Genomic DNA, 20,008 nt, shown 5'->3' on the forward strand with positions numbered 1-20,008 from the left:
TTGAGGCCACTCCTGGTTTCCACTAATAAAAGCAAACATCAGCACCTTGGGGGACACTGACCTTCCCATCCACAGTAGAATAAGTAAGTTGTTCCTCCTTGGGTTTTAGTATTTTGAGGTTTACATGTTACCTACCCACTGACATTTTTCTTGAAGGCAAAAACCATGACTTCCATAAACATTTCCACATTTTACTAAATTGACCACTATACCAGGCACCATCCTTGGTAATATTAATATAAAGATATTCAGAGAAACTCATCATTTACAGGAAGACACTATGCTTTAGATGCTTTAACTTTGATTCTCATACACAAAAATACTGCAAAGTAAGTATTATTTTCCTCTTTTTATTGATGTGAAAACTGAGATTCAGGTTAAATAATAGCCCAAAGTCATAGAAAGCTAAGAAGTGGAGTAGTCGGGATTCACAACAGATCTTTCTGATTTCAAACCAAACACCATGTTGTTTGAATAAGACACAGTATTCTTTCCTCAAAGAGCTCATAGTCTAGCAGTCCCATTTGGCATGCTTTTCAGCCTGGAGTACTTCTGACTATGTTTCCTACATTTGGCGAAGTTCCCACCTATGAATCTATATTTCCCCAAGATAGAAGACAGACATTCACATTCCCAATCCTCCCTGCACATGACTTAGACGCCTTCAATCAGTTACACCTGCATGACACTTTGATTTGGAAGGGAGCACAATCACAAAAAGCGTGCCATGTGGATTCCATTCTGTCAAGGGAAATGGTAGAGTCATCCAGCCTTCAGAGGCAGGAGGCACAGAGCCTCCACAGGTAGCATCCATGCTCAGGATCAGGGGACCAAGTCTTAACATCTGTGTCCCATGGAGAAGCAGTGTGGTCTCCACTAGAGAAGTCTGGAACATTGACTCTAACTTCTAACCCTGATTTTCTGACTCTCCCTGGAATTCTCTGAGCACTGGTTAAGGTCTTCTAGTAAATTCCTTTTTCTGCTTAAGTAGCTTGAATTATTTCTGTTGTTGTCAACTAAAGATCCTAACTTTGTTTCCCTGACAGTGACTTCAGTATAATAGACATTTCATAAATTTGGTTTGTTGGTTGATGAATAGGAAGAATAAATTAATGGAAAATAAGCTTTCAAGGCCACTTACCATCATGGTTACCTTCTGTCTTCTGAATATACATCCATTTACCAATATTTTTTTTTTCCAAAACACATTATCTAGAACTGAGATAATGTTGTAATGTGGCCTGATTAGTTTGAAGAGGGTAGGATGATCACTTCCCTTGATCTAAGCTGTATTCATATGGTTTGAATGACATAGCTTCCTGGATAGTCACATCACATGATTAATACAAGAAACCTAAGACCTTATGAGATTTTGCTCGACCATGAGCTCAAATATGTGAGGTGATTACTAGGAGAGCAAATGCAGTCTTGGATGGCACCAATGAGAGCTCAGGGACAGAAGGGCTGAGCAAAGGTGGAATGGGCTGATTCCCAAAGGCCTTAGCTCCTAACCAGGGAGGGACAATGCTGCGTGGCCTCGGGCCAACGAGGCCTCCAACGTGAGAAGGGATTTCTGTTTGAATAAGAGGATGTGCTAGACAGCAAAATCTGTGCTACAGTGATTCTATCTTCCAAGAAAGCAGAGAATCACAGACCCAAATGAAGTACCCAGATGTGGGCTTACAAATGTCAGCCTTAGAGCTTCCTGAGGTGTCAAGTACCCTGGTTATGCATTAAAGAAATATTCAGACGAAGTTTATCTCTATAGAGTAATTTAAATCCTTAATCCACGCTTAAGTTCAAAATTGAAAAATCCAACTAGATAAAAACTATGAAATGTACCCCACTTAAACATTTATTGGTAAAAAAAAAAAAAACAGGCTCTGTGTCCTCCTGGTATTTTCATTGGAGTGAAACAACTGACAAAAACATGGAAAATAAGTAAATTATAGCTTATGTTACAAGCTATGAAAAAAGTAAAGTATGATAAGATAAAAGGGATCCAGAAGCAGAGGTGGGGGCGGTTTGCAATTTTATTATTCTTTATTTCTTTAAAAAAATTGTTTAATGTTTATTTATTTTTGAGAGCACAAGAGAGAGACAGAGTGCAAATGGGGAAAGAACAGAGAAAAAGAGGGATTCACAGAATCGGAAGCAGACTCCAGGTTCTGAGCTGTCAGCACGGAGCCCGATGCGGGGCTCGAACACATGAACCATGAGATCATGACCTGAGCCGAAGTCGGACACTTAGCTTAACTGACTGAGCCACCCAGGCACCCCATTATTTTTTTAAATGTTTATTTATTTATTTTGAAAGAAAGTGTGTGCACAAATGGGGGGGGCAGAGAGAGAACCTTTAGCAGGGTCCACCCTTAGCGTGGACCCAACACAGGGCTCAGACCCACGACCCTGGGATCATGGCCTGAGCCGAAATCAAGAGTCAGACACTTAACCACCCAGGCGCCCCATAATTTGAAATAAGGGAGTCGGAGTACTCCTCACTGAACAGGTGACTCGTGAGCAGACAGCCAGGAATGGAGGAGCAAGACATGGCTATCCAGGGGAGGAGCTCTCAGCTTTAGCAGAGAAGTGGAAAAACGAGGGAGAGAGTCAGCCTGTGTCTTTCAGGCAGCGAGGAGGTTCATGTGACTGGAGCCCGAAGCAGGGGGAGAGTGGAAGGGAAGGAGGTCAGGGAGGGTCAGATCAGGTAAGAGGATGATGGCTCCAACCAAGCTTGGAGAAGTACCGAAGCTGAAAGGTTGTAAGATTGTGAATATACTTTGAAGGCAGACCCTCCCAGGAACTTTGCTGCCAGATTGAATGTCGGGTGTTAAAGAAACAGGATAAAGAAGAATTCCAAAGTTTTAGATCTGAGCAACTGGAAGCTTGCAGCTGCCATCAGCTGGGTGGGGCACATTTGGGAAGAGAAGGAGGTCATTTTGAGCTGCGTGAAGTGTGCCATCCAAGTGGCGGTGCTGAGTGGGCAATAGAACCTAACAATTTGGAGATCTGGAAAAGGTCTAGGCTGCAGAGACACACTGGGTGTTGTCGGCATACGGGTACCCTAAGTATCAAGACGGTGAATGAGGAAAGAGTGGAAAAGGAGGACCAGAAAGGAACCCCGCAGTACCCTGGCCATTGAGGCACCGGACAGAAAAGAGAGAATCAGCCAAACACACTGAAACAAGCAGGAAAGTAGCAGGAGGAAAACCAGAGCTGGATGCCGTCCGTACTTCGACACCTCTCTGATTCTGAAGGTTTCAGAAGGCTACTGACGCATCCCATTCAGTTTCTCCTTAAGAAAGAAAACCATATTCTAGCTCTTGACAGAAAGGAGAGGGGAAGGGAGGCAGGAAGGGAAGAGGCTCCAATAAATGAGAATGGAGGGAGAAACGAGAGACAAAGCTGTCACACAGTAGTCTTTAGGCACAAAAGCTTTAGATGGGGTAACAAGGACTTTTGAAAATATCAGAGGGGATCCCACTTTCAAACTCATCTGAATTGGTTTTAACAAGTCATTTATAGCATTTTATAATATCCTGCTTCTCTCTTTCTCTCTTAGAAGAGTGGAGGAAAGAAAGGAAGAAGTTGTAGATGCTTCTACGTATTTAATAATAATTCTGCGATACACAAATGATCAGCTCCATTCCCCACAGAGGAAACTGTGGGACTGAAAAATAAGCTGCAAAACCGGTGACAATAGGTACTAGGATAGTTCACTGCCCCCTCACGATCAACTGGAGACAGGATAAATTATAAAGAATTTTCCCCTTACGTCTTTCTTAAGCTGAGGGAGGGAGGGTCCCTGGGACTGCTCATTCCAAAGCTGTCACTGAGCCTCCCAGAATTCCTTTAGTCTCTGCTGTTTCATGTTAAAATAGGATTATGCCTGTTAATGGATAGTGAATAAATTATAGTTCCCTCTTTAATTAATCATTGCTCTGAACTATTTATTACACTGTTAATGGGATATTTTGTAATTATTTCTCGATATGTGAAGGTAACACTTTAAGCCTTTCAAAGTGTTACCGAAGAAGCTGCTTCTAGATTCTTCTGGGGCAGTTTTAGTAGCAGAGCATGGTGGGGTTTTTTGTTGTTGTTGTTGTTGTTGTTGTTTTTAATAGAGCTTTCTTTCAGAACAAAATTCCATCAGAAATGTCATTCTCAGATAAGATTATGAAAAAGTGTGTAAAGAGAAGTGAAAAGGCCATGTCATATAAAGTATGTTGGCCAACAAATTGGTATTCAGTTCATCCAGCCTTTCTAGGGCATTCTAAGACATGCAGTGAGAGGTGGTGTGAGGTGAGGGAGAAAATGCAAGCTGTGGAGGCAGGCAGACCTGGCCTTCGATCCCGGCACTGCTGTTTCCTGACAGCGCTGAATAGGCAGCATTCGAAGTCAACATCCCTTTACTGCACATTTCAGTCTTCATTTCTGACTCAAGAGGCCAGTCCTGGGGACATGCTCCTCCAGAGAAGACACCGTCACACCTATCTCCACAGGGCCTGTGTCACCTCCAGCTGCCCACCCCTGTCCTCTGCGTGGGCAAATGCAAAGAAAGACTTCCTATGTTCCTGCTGAGCAAGCACGGGACCGCAACCACAGTGAACCGCAAGTTCTGGGACGGTCCTGTGACGGTGAGATACCCTGGGAACTCTGTGAACACACAGAAATTATTTGTAACCACACTGGCAGAGCAGATGCGGCAGATCAAGAAGGGCTTCCTGGAAGAAGTGATGCTTGCTTGGGTTCATCCTTCAACTTGGCCAGGGAAAGAACTCAGGGTGGTGAGGAGGAAGACCTGCAAGGTACAGCGAGTAACAGCAGAGCAAATGGGCCGTTTCACTTACCTTCCTCCTATCTATCGTGTCCAACAACTTCCCTCACACCCTCTGCGGCAAGAGGCTGTTAGCTGCCTACCCCGATATCCATCTCTCCTTCCTTTTCTGTGGCATTAATAGAACAGCTAGAAAGATTTACTAGTCTCCCTTGCATTCAGGTGTAGGGCTTGAAGAAGTCTCCACAACAGAAAGGCGGTATGCCATTCTTTACTCCTCCTTCCATCTTGGTGTCTGGAAGGTGGGTGTGATGGTGAGAGCTCTAGCAATCATTTTGGACCACGAGAAAGAAGAAACATGGGAACACCAGGAAAAGTGAAGTTGGCAGTGTGTGAGTCCCTGACAACTTCATGAAGCCAGCTTACTTCAGCAATTTCTTTCTTGTAAGAAACAGGTAAACTTTTACCTTGTCTGTATCAGTATTTGTCATTTTTTTCTGTTACATGCAGCCGTTTCCTAAGTGATCCACCTTTCAGGACCATTCCAGCTCACACACAGTTATCATTTTCTTTTCCAAATTCACAGCACGTGTTTGTACTGCTCACTCAACAAATACATCTCTGTCTGAATATTCAACCACCGTATGACTATTTTACTTATATTAAACCTTTCCAACAAGTTATAAGCTCCATGAGGGGTGAACATCAAGTCACATATTTTCTCTTGTCACCTCAGTTCCTAGAAAATTATCTGGCATAGAATACACGTTCAATAAATATTTACTCTCTGATTATGCCGTCATGGCCCTGTGAGGAAAAAAAAAATGCAGGGACTTTGAAGTCTTGGTTCAAACCTTTACAGAAAGGGGAGTAACAGTGTAAAGGAAAATACCTCCTCTAAGAAAAATTTTAAAAAGACAAAACTCAACCCATGAAGTGATGGCTCTGAGGTGCTATAATGCGACGATGCATTAAGTCAAGAAACCTCTTACTCTTTCTTGGGAACAGAAGTTGCTCTCACAGAGCCCGCCTTCTAGCAGAAACCAATCCATGTGTGGGCAGAGCCTCTTTCTCTGGAGTTTGTCACCTATGATGAAGTTTGACCCCTAAAAACACAACCTCATGCACACAGAAGCTACTTGTGCCTCAAGTCACATCCTCTCACACGTGCTTTCAAGTCTGTATCCCAAATGCAGAATTCACTCCCATTTGCATAAGTAATGTGTTTTGCTTTGTATTGAGCCTCTAATTTTTCTTTACGAACCTTCAGAACTCTGTGCTTTGGGTCTGTCTGCTTTTCTGCAAATATCCAGCATCTGTCCGTAAAACCTATCTACGTGACCTGTGAGCTGTTAAGTATCATGGAATAAAAAAGTATTATGGCAAATGAAACTAAGGAAGAAAGGAAAGAAAAATTACATCTGTATGTTAACCAAATGCAAAACACACAGACACACACATACACACACACACACACACACACACACACACACAGGAAAGACAATTTACAGTATCAAAAGAAAACAAAATCACTTTTTAATTGACTTTCTCTTTGCCAGTTCTGAAGTTAAGCACTTGCTCCTTCCTTATTAACTTTAGTCTTTTGAGCAATATTTTCCATTGTAAGCACTTTCTAAAAAATCATTTTCACACATTTCTCAGATACATCAATCCTTCCGGCATTCCTCTCTGCGCACATTATGGTACCCCAGCTCTAAATATAAAAGACTTTTATTATGTCCATTAACCATGGACATATGTGCTCCAAAAGTTTCCTGACACGCAGTCATTTGTGGGTTTTTAATTATAAACAGAAAATATTCACTAGAAAAATAAAGAAGCAAGCCCATAAATATATCTCTATACACTGGAGTTTTGTTTGTATACGGCAAAACGTTTGGATACACGGCTTTCCCCCTGGCCAGCTTCAGAATGCGAGCACACATACGTTTATAAACACACAGACATGTACGTAAATTCACATGTACAACTAAATCCATGCATCGTACAGGACTCAAACATCTGCAGTTATGGGTACTGCTGCCTTATTTCTAAACTAAGGGAGCGGATTTTTCTTACACTCACCAGGTCTCACTCCACACGAAAGTTTAAGTGGGAAAGAAGGCAATGCCCAGTAAAATACTTGACAAACGAAGTCATATTTATTGAATGCGTTTTATTTTAACAACCAAAAAATTCTAACAGCCTAACAATGCACATAAGTTAAAAATTAATTATCACTTAGTGATAACAAAGATAGTTGATTTACATGGAAAAAAGAACATTTACAATATGTTAATCCTTATTCACATTGTTGATACCGCAATAAAACACAATTTGTTTTTTCATTTCACAAAAAAAAAAAAAAAGGCGGGAAATTGTGCTTTGTCAAGAGGCACTACAAGAGAAAGTTTCTTCTTCCAAATAGATATTATATGACAGATATTGAATAAATAGACATATATGCATTGTAATTCGCAAAGATCTGGCAAGACCACAGGCTAAAATGCCCACAGATTCACTTAGAATCACTGCAAACTTGGCAGTGAAATTAAAAAATAAAAGGCAAGACTTAGCATTGAAAAATACCTAACAAATTTTTGGTTGAAGTGTAAAAGATACCAAATGCGGATGCCATCGATAGATGAACCACCTTGTAAGAGCTTGGCAACATCAGTTTCCATTACATGTACAGAGTGACCTTCAGCAACAGTGTAAGAAGACAATTTGGAAAGAGTAACTCGGAGATCAGGAAGCAGCAAGCGTGGACTTTCGGATTAAAGCTGCAGCATACTACGGCAGCAGAAGGATGGGCCCGGGGCTTAACTACAAACAACCATCCTTTTGCAAAGGTATGTGACGCTCGTGTCAAGATAATTTTTTCAACATCGTTATTTGAAAAAGTACAGGAAAATGTCCCTTTAAAAACTCCAGAGGTTACTGAGCAGCTAGAATTAGCTTGTATTGCAACATGTCTTCTCCCTGTATATTGTAAGTTCTGAGTTAATATCTACACATAGAGGTTTTGTTTTTTTTTTAACTCCTACCTTTTATACCTTTCAAATATATAAATAGTATTAACAGTTATATTACAATGTCTGTGTAGTAAACAGAAAATAACTTTCAAAGTGATATTGCATGAGGTCTTTGACAAGGTTGCATGAGAGCAGAACTCCAAAAAAATCCAACCGTGTGGGACTGTCTGGCGGCCAAGGTGAAGCATGGGTTAGGTTTGCAAGGCCAGTCCTGCAGGTGAGGTCACCTCTTGCAATTACTCTAAGTACAAGTGGGAAGAAATGCTACTGGTGCTTCTGACAGGAAGCTACAGGAGGTTTGGAGAGCTATAGTAGGTTGCAGCTTTAATGCTCCTTCCACTAAACAGCCAGTCGGCATTAGTTCTGCTTTACGTAAGGTAATTGCTATGTCGGTAACTGAGAAAATGTTTCCGTTTACGATGAGTAGGTGATTCCACCGAAATCGCTTCGCTTACTCTATTGCCTGGAGCTGCACAATGATTCAAAGAAAGGTTCTTATTAGGGCTGCCATACCAGGGAAGGGATGAGGCATGTGAGAGCAGGGACTCTAGAAGTTTGGTCAGGTGGATGGAATGTGGACGAAGAAGAGGAAGCCCAAAGTGAAACAGAAATAGGAAACATCTTTTGGGAGATGGAAGGGTGGAGGTTTATTTGAGAGGGAACCCCTTTAACTGGGCGGCAACTTCTTTTCTAACTTAACATTACATTGAACTATTTTCTATTAAAAAAAAAAAAGGAGAAAAAAGAAAAAGAGAAAACAGCAACAACAAACAACTTTTAAATGAGCAGGCTTATTCATTTTAAGATCTGAAGCCACGAACAGGTAAATAAGTTTCACAATAAAATGTGGCTCATACTATGAATTCCATACGTCCAACGTCAAAACGTCATTTTATCAAGACAAGTTTTCTCTGTACTGAATTTCAGTTTTATTCATTTGGAATTCCACAGAAATGCATCTGTTCACTACAGTAATGACAAGTTGAATAACGGAACACGTCGAGTCATTTTAAGTGTGCATTGTGTCTTAAGAGCAATTTGACTTGTATCATTTTAAGGTGCCCTGATTTTTTTTTCCCACTTTCCTTTCTTCTTTCTTTTTGGCAGTGTTGATTTATTTTGTTTAAATACATACCTCAAAAATTACCCATCAAGCTGCCAGATAGGAAGCCATAGAATTAAAAAAAAAAAAAAAATCAGGGACAAACACAGAAAATAAATAGGAATTCAAAAATAGTCACCCCACCCTGAGAGCAGGCCGCAGTTTATCAAAAAGCCAAAGCGACTCACTGTGAAGTGGTTTTTTTTTTAATACATAAACAAGTCTCTTCTTTAAGAACTCATTTCACAGTCTATTCTTTCAGATTGTAAAGTTCTCTGTCCCATGCAATTTAATATATATATGTAAATATATAGATATATACATATACATATACACACACACTTGTAGCTTCCTTCATTTGTTTCGTAGGTCTTTTCGTCCTGGAACTTGCCTGATGTCTCTTCCGTAAGTGCAAGGATAATGGAGGCAGAGTTTCCTGTGATTATAATTACTATGATCCAGTCAATTGTAAAAGTGTAACACTTTAGTGTCTTTGCCAAGGCGATGTCTGATTCGGGAATACTGAACTTATTCAGTCTATAGGTGTATCCTGTGCAACAAAAAATGTCAAAAAAGGTAAGAAAAACAAAACAGACAAAAATAAAATAAAATAAAGCAAAAAAAAAAAAGTTTTTAAAGAAATTAAAACAGAAAATCCTTGGACCGATGTATTGCTTTGCCTGGTAGGAGTTCACATTATCTCTGGTCGATTTCAGCAGGCGCGGCCTTGCTCTTTTCAGCATTTTCCTCCTCAGCCTCTACTTTGTACATCTCCTCAGAGCCTTCCTCACTGTCGTTCTCCTCGGACTCTGTCAGCAGCTCCTCGTCCTTATACTCAGCCACGTCCACCGCGGAGCCCAGGTGTTCCTTGAGCTTCCCATGATGCTTCACATGATACCGCTGGTTCTGGAAGAACTTGATGATGGTGTGTTTGGGGAGATCCAGCTGAGCAGAAAGCGTGTGGATAGCTTCCTGATCAGGGTACAGGCCCACATCATGAATAAAGCTTTGGAGGATCCCCAGGGCTTCCAGGGAGATCTTTGTGCGAGACCGGGGCTTTTTGGCACAACTGTCTTCAGTCGGAGGAGGTGGGGGTGGAGCTTCTTCTCTGGGAGGGGAACTCTCCTTGGCTGGCTGAGACTGCTGTCTATGAAGGACCTGATAATTAAAAGTAAAAAATATATATATATTAACATTTGACGCAGGATTTTACCTTTCAAAAGCCATTGTTCCTCTGAAATTGTGCTGTCTATCTACCTTTGGAGTCACGTAGTCATTTGGAAATTCAGGTCTTTTGGAAACGTAAAAGAATTTCTAGTGATTTAGAGTCTCATTTACAAAACAAGAGGTTAAAAATAGTTTGCTAACGTGTATATTCTGAGTCGCAAAGAAGTTAAGTCATTTATTGCCCAAGGTCATTTGCTTTCAAACAATCTGGCTCCAGAGCCTTCCCTGCTGTTAACCAGCATGATAGGCCACCTCTCTAAAGCCTAATGGCAAAGCAGTTCGACTCCGTGAGAAGTACTGGCTCTCCAATCAGACCTCATGGGTTCAAGTCCAGACTCTTTCGCTTAGTTGGATATCCCTGTATAAGAGAATAACCTCTTTAAGCCTCAATTTCATTACCTATAAAAGAAGGGTAGGACACTGACTTCCTAGGGATGTTGTAAGAATTAAATGACAAAACAGATGTAAAGAATAGTGCTTACCTTAAGTCAGAGGTTGACAAACTTTTTTCAGTAAAGGGCCAGATAGTAAATACTGTAGACTTTATAGGGCCTTACAGTCTCTGTTGCAATGACTCAACTCTACCTTTGTAGTGTGAAAGCAGCCATAAGTAATATACAAGCAAATTAGCATGGCTGTGTTCCAATAAAACTTTATTTACAAAAACAGGTGGCAGATCAGATTTGGCCACGGGCTACAGTCTGTCCACATCAAGCTCAGGGCAAACATTCAATAAATGATAGCAATTATTACCATCAGCCTCATGATTACTCAAGAGTATAACAGAGGAATAGTTGACATTTCGGCCAGAAAAATCAATACTTCGTAAAATTAGAAAGAACTTGTGTTTATTTTCTTTTAGCCCTGATATTGACCCTTAAACATTAATTTTTTTAAAACATTTTTTTAAAATATAAAAACGTCCAAATTAATTTAAAGATACAACATTTTTCTTAAATTAAGAATTTTAAATGACTTTTATACTCTCATAGATGGGCCTTCTTAATATCACTTTATAAACTATTAAAATTCTGTTTGCACACACTCCCTATTTTGTTTTTTTAATCCTTAACGTTAAGGTTTTCTAGTTGTTGTAATTAATTTAAATTTCTCCTTTATCTCTACATATCTCCCACTCATTTAAAAACAAAAAACAAAGGGATGGCTGGATGGCTCAGTCAGGTTAGCCTCTGACTTAGGCTCAGGTCATGATCTCAGGGCTCTTGAGTTAAAGGCTCCCGTCAGGCTCTGTGCTGACAGCCTGGAGCCAGGAGCCTGCTTTGGATTCTGTGTCTCCCTCTCTCTTTGCCCCTCCCCCCCACTCACACTCTGTCTCTTTCTCAAAAATAAACACACACATACACACACACACACACACAAATAAAATAAAAACAAAAAACTCTAATGTTTAAATAAATTTCTAGCCTCCAGATAGAGATGCTCTTGCCTGTGATGCCATATCAGCCGACTGTACTTCCCAGTTCCCGTAAATGCTCCACTTGACCAGAAGCACAGTACACGGTACAGTGGGCCAATCCCCAAACCCAATACTCTATATTTATTTTCTTGTTCTTTGATCTTTCTAAATAAAGTCAGATATGCAACCCCAGACAATCACGCTCTGTTCGTATTGCCACTTCTAATGATCTATATAAGCTGATCTTGCCCGAATGCCTCAGGAAGAGTGTTCCGCTGTTTGTGAGGCACCGTACTCCCCCAACCCATGGATTGTTTTCCTTGAATAAAGGACACCAAACTCGTTATTAAATCATTTTAGTTTTGCCATTTGACACTAGTTAGGCAAGCTTATTCTTGATCTTCAACCTCATCTTTCTGCATGACATAATTTCCCATTTTAATATTAACTTAATGAACTTCAATCTGACCGAAGAAAGAAAGCTATGCAGAGGAGACTGTCCCAATGACCTGCTCCTGCTGCCATCATAGGCCCATGTGAGATGGGCTCCTTGGACAGGGGAGAGGATCACTGGATCCTGGACAGGAGCCTAGCCACTGCTCGGACATTATAGCATCAGCAACAATATTGTAGAATTAAAAGGCTACTGTAATAGTCCCCACTAAAAAGCATGATGTCAACTCCAAAGACAAAGACCACATTTCCTATACTCGGATCAGTGCCTAACTTTCTGGGTCCTCCCAAAGCCTTTACAGATAGTGAGTTCCCATTTTAAAACACACGTTTCTCTTTTACTATTCTCTCATATTTTATGCAGTCTCTTTCATGTTAAAGCAACAAATTAAACATTTTCCAGAATTCAGGGGGAAATCAATCCAATCAGTACACAAGGACACATGTCTGGTGACATTAAAGAATCAGTGGACCCACCATCCCCAGCACCACTCCTACGACCACCACACACTCCTCATATGACCCATTCTCTTCTTCTCGGGCTAAGAAATATCAATAGCAAAGCAAGAATTTAAGGGAAAAAATGTCTGCCATCTATTTCAGTCTCAGAGACCACCTGATGAAAAAAATAACTTCTTAACCAATGTGACAATGTCAGCCTTTTATATGGAATTTAATAAATATCAAGACCCATGAAATTGTTACCTGAGTAAGGTAACAACAAGCAGAAGAGGATGAAACTTTTCAAATAATAATTAGTAATCATGTAACAATCAAGATAATAATCAAAAGGATAATCAAAAGGAAATAAGAATATCCATCATAATAAGCTGACGGCTGGTGGCAGAAAGAAATCTAAAATACAGGACCATAAAACAGTGGCACTAAAGGTCCATATAATGTTGGCCAATTAAAATGAATGTTCTTGGCATTTTCTTTACTACTTTCAACTAAGAGTAAACTCATGTGGTCTGCTGTGGTAAGCTGGCATCAGCAAAAACATGAGAGCTCTGTTACTTCAACATCCTAATTATAGCCGGAAGGGAACGTAGAGCTGTGCTGTGGGCCTGTTCATGGCACTTTGATGGCAGAAGATATTCGCTCTGAGGTCATAATCTGGGCCGCCCGGCCATTGTCATAAATGAACCACTATGTCAACAGGTGAGGATTTTGGGGGTTTTGGTGAGAAAGAGAAAGATAGACACTGAAATTATATATGAAATATGTACTCAAATAACATACATATACTCAAGCACGAGTACCCCCTATTAGAGCAATTGTGTTAATTGGAAAACAAAAGAGAATTAAAATGCCCCATTTTCTAAATTATGCTTGCCTTCTGTAGTAAAAGTCAGCATAATGGTTCCATTTAGTTAAATAATTAGATTGGTTCTTTAGGGGTTTTCCATTTTGCACTGGTTAGATTTAAAGAGATTTTCCAAAACTATACTTTGAAGTTACTATAATCTTTCTGCATGATAGGGTTTGTTCTTCTCCTGGGTCCAGCCCACAGGCCTGCTTCACCTCCCCTTTCCCGGACTCTAGCAGTCCTAACGCACACATGTAGGGAAGCCACACATGAAATAGCGGAACAAGAATAGCTACCGCTTACTGAATGTTACTCTGTGCCAGGCGGTTCTAAGAACTTTACACAGATCAGTTTATTCAATGCGCACAGTTCCTCATGAGGGTGCTATTTGGATCAAGAATAACCTGGAAACATGCAGCATCTCAGGAAAACCCTTTAAATTGGAAATTATACACATAGGGAGCTGTCAGTGTGAGAAAGCACGTGTCCAAGGGACAGTGGCAATGCCACTTTGGATCCTCTCTTTCTCTCTACCCTTCCACTGCTCACTCTCTCTCTCTCAAAAATAAAATAAAAATACAAAATTAAATTCTTTTTTTAAAAAGAAATGATACATAAAGAGAAATGTTTTATTTCAGGTCAGACAATATTCTATAATGAATTGGGTGGCATGACAATATTTACATGAAGATTAAGTGACATTTCTAGCATCTTGAAGCACAAAAGGAGAGAGCAGTCAAAATAGAGAATGACAAAGTGAGAAGCTTTCAAGTGAAACTGTCTCACAAGTTACCAAAAGAGCCTGAATGAAGTTTTTCAGTCACACTGCCCCTTTTCTTTGGCTGTAATTCTCTGTCAACCACAGTATGTGTAAGACCTGAGACAAAGATACTCCAGGTTGTGTCCTAACTATCTTCATTTCCCCCAAATGTTCTAATTACTCCAAGCAGAAAGTTGTTTGTCTCTAGACAATTTTTAGAAAGAAAAAAAAAAAAACAGAAAAAAAAAAACCTGCATAGATTTCTGCACTAACCAATTGCAATGGCTTATTATTATGACAATTAAGGAATTTTTTTTTAACACTCATTCATTTTTGAGAGAGACAGAAAGAGAGAGCATGAATGGGGGAAGGGCAGAGAGAGGGAGACAGAATCTGAAACAGGGTCCAGGCTCTGAGCTGTCAGCACAGAGCCCGACGCAGGGCTTGAACTCACAGACTGAGAGATCGTGAACTGAGCCAAAGTTGGACGATCAACCCACTGAGCCACCCATGTGCCCCAACAATCAAGGAATTAATGTCATGCAGTGCTTCCTTCAAGTGGTGTTAAGCACTCTAGACAAAAATAGAGTAGAGCCTAATGCTTATAAGACAGTCTTTCTGAGACAAGGAAATCAATACAATCCTCTCTTAAAAACCTCCCATCTAAACAGCAGGGGTAGGAACTTTTCTTCATTTTCTTATATTTTTTTACCATTTTATTTATTTTAGAGAGAGAGAGAGAGAGAGCATGAGCGGGGGTGAGGGGCAGAGAGTGAGAATTTTAAGCAGACTCCATGCCCAGGGCAGAGCCTGGCATGGGGCTTGATCCCACAACCCTGAGATTATGACCTGAGCTGAAATCAAGAGTCAGCTGCTCAACCAACTGAGCTACCCAGGCATCCCATTCATTTTCTTACATCTCAAGTAAGTAATGTCAACACTTCTAGCCTCTTTTTCATAGGATAGGTTTCTGAATTTCCACTTAACTGAATTTTAGTTTTTCTGTTTGAATTTCTCAGCGATGCTCAAAATTCCTTGTTGGTTAACTAGATGAATCAACTCTGGTTCCTGTTTCAACCAAGTACCCTTAGTAACTTGAGTGTGAGGCCAGGCCACTGATTCCTGCTTGATGGACCTAGAAGTTGTCCTGATCCTCAGCTCATTTGACAATTCAGGCATCTATTTCTGGCTGATGATGTTTTTTTTTAAACCACAAAATTTATAATTACTTTAACCAAGATGGAGAATGCCCTGCCAATTGAATAGAGATCTATGTTCTTTTCTAACGAGTTCTTCACACAACCACATTATTGTTTCCTGGGATTTTTCTTTAAGTTAAGGTTAATGGAGTATCTTCCCAGTATTTATATATATATTAAAAAAAAACAAAAACAAAAAACAAAACACTGCCCAAGTCCACAAACTTTCCAGTCTTATCCTTTTTCCTCTTTTACAAAATGGGTCCAGTAGTTGATTGTTTCTATTTGTAACATTCACCATCTCTCTTCATGTGATCTTCCTAAATAACAGAATACATCCTTCTGTAGAGACAACCGTCCATCCCTTTACTCTTGACCTTTGCAAACTGAAGCCTTACCATTCATTCTAGCTCTATTTCGGTTTAGATTTTTCTCTGTCACAACTGAACTGAAATCAATCTAGTCAAGAATTCATTTCTGATAATTTCTCCAAAGGGTTTTAGTTCACAGTTTCTCTTGTGGATTTTTCAATATGACAATTAGTGTTCATAGCACTGAAGTGTCTAAGTGGTTGCAATAATAATGGTGGTGGTAGTGGCAGGAGTAGCAGTAGTAGAACTCATATAAAGTGCACGAACCAAACACTGGCCTAAATGCTATAAATGTTAAGTTTATTTATTTTACAATAATCCTGCAGGTAGGTATTTCACCCCATTTTATAAGAAAACTGGAGTTCAGCAAGTATAGCTAATTTGCGTGAGGCCACATAGCATGTGAGTGGCAGAACTGATATTCTAAAACAGATCTGTCTGATTTTAAATCCCATGTGCTCTCCTGCCTTCTATTGAACAAAGTCTCTAGACTTTGAGGCGACAGAAGTAAAATATCAGGAAGTAATAAATTCTATGGGCAAAAAATTAAGTAATGCATAAAGAGGAGAACTGGGGAGAGGAAAAGTCATTTTTGATATGGTGACTCAAGGAAGCCTCCTTAAAGACGCAGCATGTGAGCAGAGGTCTGAAGGAAGTGAGGAGCAAGCCATGCAGAAGAACGTTCCAGGCAAAGGCAACAGCAAGCAAAAGGCCAGTAGGGAGGAATACACTCGGTGTGTCTGAAGAATGTCAAGGAAGGCAGCATGTTAGAGCTGTACCACCTCGTACAGCAGCCACTAGCCACATGTGCCTATTTACATTTCATTAATTAATTAAAACTAAAACCAGAACAAAATAAGACTCAGTTCCTCAGTCACATTAGCCACATTTCACGTGCTTGATTACCGCATTGTATAATACCATATTGGGCATTTCCATCATCACAGAAAGTAGTATTGAAAAGCCCTATGCTAGAGAGAAATGACAACTGTCAGGTGGCCAGGGCCAAAGCACGTAAGGCTCTGCATTCTACCCTCAAGATGACGGGATGCCCTCACAATGAAATGCAATCATAATCTGATTTAGCCAGAAATATAATAGAGCTTGAAACTGCCACTATTACTAGAGAAAAGAGAAATGTTCATACAGTCACATACTAAGTAAGAAAACCTCAGCTTGTAATATATTTCTGGACTTTCAACAGACTATCACAAATAGCAACACTATCATAAAACAACTAGAAGGATCCATTGGTACTTCTGTGTTCAAGAGAATAGTTAATTGACATTTGCCTGATGGCTGCCTTCCTCAGGCACCTTCTTCAGAGGTGCTTATCATGTCTAAAAGGAATTATGTTGAAGACAATTCACCCTGGGTTAAAAGAGTAAAAAAAAAAAAATGTTGATTTATCAAGTATTTATGGAATGTCTATCATATTATCATGTTTGCATGTATTAATTTACAAAGCTTTCTAAATACATACTCCTATCTCCAACAATTATGTGTTGATGAATAAGTTGTGGATAGGATATGAACAAACAGAAAGTTAGAAGTCTAATAAGCTCTTTCTTATTTATTTGCTGAAATCTCTTTAGGCTGAAATATGACATACATGTACATAAATGGACATAAAGATAGTGATAAAGAAATAAAAGTTGTAAATATATTCAAAGGAGACATCAATTTCAAAATAAAACCCCAAATTTCCTGGCCCCGCGACAAAGCACAACCATAATATGGGCACATGTCGTTTCTCTGCCTTCAAAACTGAAAAGTTTGGAAACACAAGGACAAAATGGTACCATGACAAAAGTCTACCAAGAAAAGATAAAACAGCTCTTCTTAAACCTCTCAGTGTTCAAATAGGTTTTGAAGGCCTCAATGAAAACCAGCTGGGAGCCATGTGTAAAATATAATGGTTTTTGCCTGCAGGGAAGGAAGTGAGATCTTGAATGATTAAGTTCAGGAAAGTATATAATTCACTGTATCATTATGGGGTGAACTGGATTACTTATAATAAGCCAAGACTTTGTGGTCTTTTTTATATAGAGAAAATGAGAAATTATTAGGAAGGTGACTGCAGAGGGTGGCTGATCCAGGGTGGTAACAGGTTAAAACAGAAGCTTCTCAGATGCACACATCCACCTCTCAATGACAAGACTTACCCAGAGGACTGAGCCTTACCCAGAACTTCAGGTCCTAAGTGGTGATGCTCAACAACAGGAGATGAGAACACGAACAAGATGACTTTTGTCTCCATTTATTTTGAGTTAATATCAGAATTATTTTTACTTGTCTAATTTGCCTCATCTATGACAACAGAATATAAAATATTTGATCCAAAAAAGGAAAACATGCTTCCACTAAAAGTCCTGAGAAAATATATTTCACAGGCAACGAGAACAATTGGTTGGAACAACTGAAAAGTCCCTGTGCCTAACTCAATTAGAATTTGTTAAGTAAATAAATGAATGAGTGGTGCTATTTAAAGAATAGATTATATATAAAATATCATGTAATGGAGATATTCGTCTCAAGTTTCAACAACCTAGCTCTACCCCCTAATATTCCCTTTTCCCCCAAATCAGCATTTAAGACAACTAATTTTCTCAAAAATTCAGTGGGAAGAACTTAGCATTAATGACTGCTAACTAATATAAATATTAATGTAACCATTATACATCTATCTCACTTATTAGGTTCTGAGCTACATATCAGCACACCATACGTCTGGCAGACAGTAAGTGGTCAGTATGTCTTTGTTCTGCTCTTCTGGATTAACTCCATATTCTTTCTTATCTTCAGACCAGTTATTATTCTTATTTTGCATAACTTGTTATTATTTTTCTTGTTATTGTTCCATTTTAGCAAAACTACGTTAAAAAGTAAATAAACTGTTATTCATTATAGACACATATCTAGTGGGTATCTGAGAGAAAATATGTATTATTTTTTTTTACCATTCCTTCATTAAAAAAAAAAAAATTAAGCACCGTATAACCCAAATGATGGCATGATATGTAAATTGTGAGCAGGAGCTTGGGGGGTGGGGGGAGGCGGTCACAAAGTTTTGGTTGTGAATCCAGTTCTTACCCTGAAAAGCACATCTGTTTACTAGCCTTACAATTCTGAGCGAGTTACTTTCTCTGAGCCTCCCAATCTGTAAAATCTTCCTTCTAGTGTCATGAGGATTCAGTGAGATGATGCATGCTAAGTACTTAGCAGAGTGCTTGTCATAAGCAGGATTCCTGTAAATAATAACTACCCTTAAACAATGAGAGGGGGATGTAAGAATCAGTAGTATAATGCCTTGTGTATTTTTCTATCAGTTATGTTTATTATAAAAATTAGCAACAAATTCAGAGATCTGTCTGTACTTTTCACTCCAAAGATTTAGAGTTACAAATGGGCATGTCTACCGGTAAGTTTTTCTTACTTCTTTCACTTATATTCTACATACCTCTTCATTCTTTAACATGACACCTAACACACGGAAGTTGCCTTTTAAGCATCTGTCACGTGGAATTATCTCTCATAGTCATAGATCCGTTCAAGGTGACACCTTCTATATGCACAGCCTGGGATCCTTTTAGGAAGACATGCTTTAACAGTGGTTCTCAAAATGTGATCCACGGACCGCTGGGGAAATCCTGATTCCCCACCAAGAGGTCTAGGACATCAAAACGAAGACCATATTTGCTTGTTTTGGTCATGCTGAAATTTGTACTTATGGTACAAAAACAAGGGTGGGGAAAACCGCTGGCCTGTTGAAATAAATGAAGTCAATGGCACCAAACTGTGCTGGTGGTTGTAGGTCTTCACTGCCATATGCACACAGTAAAAATGCCACTTTCATTTAAGAATGTCCTTGATGATGCAGTAATATATTATTGATTATATTAAATCTCAACCCAAGTATACCCCTTTTTAAGAGTTTGTGTGAGGAAAGGGGAAGTACACATAGAGAACTATAGACAACTGCAGTGAGATGGCTGTCGCGAGAAAGAGTGCTTGTGTGAGTATGTGATATGCGAGTTAATCAAGACACCTTTGTCATGGAATATCATTTTTACTTGAAAGAACAACAGACAAACTATGGTTATTCAGACTCGAGTATCTGGCACACGTTTTCTTAAAAATGAAGTGATCCTGCCACTTCAAAGAAAATAACCTGGTAGCACTTTTGCCAATGATAAAATTTGACCTTTCAAGTGAAAATTAGAATTTTGGAAAACATGTAGCTGCTACTATAAGCTTAACAGCTCCCAACACTAAAGACGCTCCTGATGATATTGGTGGCAATTTAACAAATTTTTTAAAATATGTCATACTAATGAGTCAGCATTTGGAAGGTCTGC

General features: G+C 39.5%; 1 protein-coding gene across 2 annotated transcripts in view; it reads right to left on the minus strand.

The window, feature by feature from the left end:
• Positions 1-8,889: 8,889 nt before the first annotated feature.
• Positions 8,890-20,008, minus strand: part of SATB2 (SATB homeobox 2) — a 188,517-nt gene continuing 177,398 nt past the window's right edge. For both annotated transcript variants that reach the window (XM_043577412.1, XM_043577413.1), the window contains exon 11: positions 8,890-10,072. In XM_043577412.1, coding sequence (XP_043433347.1) covers positions 9,611-10,072 — 462 coding nt within the window. In that variant the 3' untranslated portion in view covers positions 8,890-9,610. The remainder of the gene's footprint in view (positions 10,073-20,008) is intronic.

Source organism: Prionailurus bengalensis, chromosome C1 (assembly GCF_016509475.1).
Source record: "Prionailurus bengalensis isolate Pbe53 chromosome C1, Fcat_Pben_1.1_paternal_pri, whole genome shotgun sequence".
Classification (NCBI taxonomy): Eukaryota; Metazoa; Chordata; class Mammalia; order Carnivora; family Felidae; genus Prionailurus; species Prionailurus bengalensis.